General features: G+C 49.1%; 1 protein-coding gene across 1 annotated transcript; it reads left to right on the top strand.

The window, feature by feature from the left end:
- The first annotated feature begins 676 nt into the window (after positions 1-676).
- On the top strand, positions 677-1257 carry LOC119334092. Its single transcript, XM_037606748.1, has one exon. It carries the CDS (start codon positions 754-756, stop codon positions 1255-1257), a length of 504 nt encoding a protein of 167 aa, XP_037462645.1. The 5' UTR covers positions 677-753.
- The last annotated feature ends 1617 nt before the right edge of the window (positions 1258-2874 follow it).

Genomic DNA, 2874 nt, shown 5'->3' with positions numbered 1-2874 from the left:
GGGGGGCTGGATCGGCAACCTCTCAAAATGAACCGGTCCTCGATTGAACACGACTCTTTCCTTGGGAGACAACAGCGATGGTATAAGATTCTCTTGATGGAAACCTACACCCGCAGAATCGGTTTGCTTTGCAGCAGAGCAACTGACATCCTGTTGACCTCTCAATGCAAATCGAAAACCGATCATGTTTTGTTTCCTCTAACTCTCAGCTAAACGGGCTGTGCGCCATGGAGAGGGAGGCCCATTTAACCTATAGGGTCCACTTTTTTCCCCGAAAAACTTCCGTCCAGAACTCTCGACCTGCGAATCTGCACACGGTGGCCAGATGGCCATGCGAGAGTGGACCGCATATTAGAACCCTTCGCGATAGCAAGATTACAAAGTCCGGCCGCCGAAAGCGTGCTGGTCGTGAGAGGGTTAGGAGAGTGCCCAGTTTTAATAAACAGCCCACGGTTTTTGCAAAAACCAGGGGTGGCTTCTCTTCTCAACCAGAAACTGAAATTGTAAAATCTTTTGTCTCTATGTGAAACTACGCAAATGTTTCTTAGCAAAGCTTACACTCTCCACACCGGCGACACTAATATGAATGAACGAGACAAACCGATACTACTCACCACGCGTACGGCCCACCTACTCACGGCTAGTACTCTCCACGCCTAGTGCAGCAGTCCCACGCTAGAGTGTGTTGTCGTCTTCGTCTACATACACAAATATAGAAACGGCAGCCACAACACACAACCCAGAACCCACAACATGATGACCGGATCGAGCTCCCGAGTGTTCATCATGCCCGGCGCCGGCCATGTCCACTACCTCGTCGCGGGAGGCTCCGGAGGAGGCGACGACCCCAGGTACCCCTGGACCTTCAAGTCCCTGCACGAGGTGGACGCCGTCGTCCCTGCCATCGCCCGTGGAGCACCGGTAGGGCCTGACGGGTGCCCCATCTGCTTCCGCACATTTGCCAGTGCCAAGGCCGTCCATGGCCACATGGGCAGCCACACGGACCGCAGCTGGCGCGGCATGGAGCCGCCCCGGGAGACACCCCTGGGCGAGCTCGGGCCGGACGGGCAGCGTTACCCGTACGTGTGCGACCGCTGCAAGATGCCTTTCCGGATGCGCCAGGCGCTCGGCGGCCACCGCGCCAGCCACAATGGTAAGAAAGGCTGCTCCTGGCTCGAAAGAGAGGAGCTCGCCGCTGATTTATTTGGTGCTGTTTTATTTGACATTAGCCGATCTAAAATTAGATCTATAGGTTAACTATTACCATGTGTCCAGCTCTAGCAAATTTATATCGTGACTTACAATTATTTAATGAGTTGCATTAATACACAGCTAGCTCAATATTGCAAGCATCTACTCTCTGATTTCTCAACAGTTTGAAAGAGAATAACATGAGATTGTTTCTCCAGGTGTTGTGCCCATTTCATATAGATAGGGAAGGAGGAAAAGTGTCATAATGTATATGCATCAGATTAATGGATGATAAAAAGGTCGATCTAGTTCTAGTACTATACACGCATTAATTGTACTGTGATTTCCAAATCTTATCTTCACTGGCCGAAACCAAAAGTGGCTTTGCAAATAAGAATAGAAATAGTTTGTGTATTTATGTCTTCTAGTGAAACATGAAGTGTGTCGCATGCTTACATAGCATTTCCCAAGTTAATGATGGTATTCACAATGTATATATTGGAGATATCTTGGCATCATTGGAGTAATTAAAGCGCTCTGTTTCGACTCTATATACGCTATGAGAGTTTCCTTGTTTTGATATAGGAAATCAGAAGAACAATGGGGCCAAGAAACGTTTCCGAAACAAAAATATCTAAATATTCATGAAACAGAACAATGTATGTCGAATACAGCGTTATTCAAAACCAACATCGTTCCATTTTCAGCTGCATGGATATACATTTGTAATGCTAGTGCACTGCACAAAATTGGACACAAAAACAACTGTCCGAATCCGACTCGGATTCGGATGTCTAATTCGACCATCAAAGATTCCCACACAGTGAAAGACAGCTGGACACGGATAAGTGTTTTGAATCCAGCGCAATCCTAGAGGATTTGGTACGACTGAAAGGTAGATATGACAAGGATCTGTTAGACATGGATACAAGTGTAGAACATCGGACATATATTCATTTGATCATCCGACTTAATATTTTGAAGGAAGAACCTACCCATTAAAATATATATTTGTTACATATAAATTTACCTCTTATAGATATTGTGAAATTAATACCCAAGAAAAGTTTAGAATTATCTCACACTTGCTACTTAAAATAAACACAAAATTAATAATTGTTTGCTGTTAGAGAATACTGCTACACTAATACTAGTTCGTTTCTGCTCCGGTGCTCCCCCCCGGGCTGAACGCGGGGTGGGAAAACACATCGACGGCCAGGATGAACCAAAAACGGTTCATAACGAGGGGCACGATCGTCTTTGTTGCCCCCACGTATAGCCATCGAGGAGCCCTGGGAGGCCCGTACGGGCCCGGTTAGATCGTATGCCCGGCCGTATACGTATGCCCGGCCGTATACGGCGGCCTTTCGTGCACGCGTGAAGCCGCCCGCGCCCGCGCGCCCCCCTGCAAAAAAAGAAGCCGCCCGCGCGTGGGGCAGCACGTGTCACAGGTAGTTGCCAAAACTGTCCCATCATATAAATGTGGACGGCAACCACCTCCGGCCGCATCGCCCACCATTTCCCCCCGCCGCGTCGTCTCCCTCTCTCCACTCCCCACTCCCTCTCCTCTCCAACTTCCTCGTCTCCCTCACCGCATCCTCTCCATCGCAATGGCGGACGCAGGAGGCGAGCGCCCCGATTGGGGGCGCAGATCTGGTGGAGCAGGCGCGACAGATCGCTGCG

This window comes from Triticum dicoccoides, chromosome 7A (genome assembly GCF_002162155.2).
Source record: "Triticum dicoccoides isolate Atlit2015 ecotype Zavitan chromosome 7A, WEW_v2.0, whole genome shotgun sequence".
Classification (NCBI taxonomy): Eukaryota; Viridiplantae; Streptophyta; class Magnoliopsida; order Poales; family Poaceae; genus Triticum; species Triticum dicoccoides.
The sequence above is the reverse complement of the archived record's forward strand: the minus strand, read 5'-3'. Positions and strand labels throughout refer to the sequence as shown.

Coding starts and splice junctions, on each gene's coding strand:
- LOC119334092 (XM_037606748.1), top strand. CDS start 754: ATGATGACCGGATCGAGCTCCCGAGTGTTCATCATGCCCGGCGCCGGC.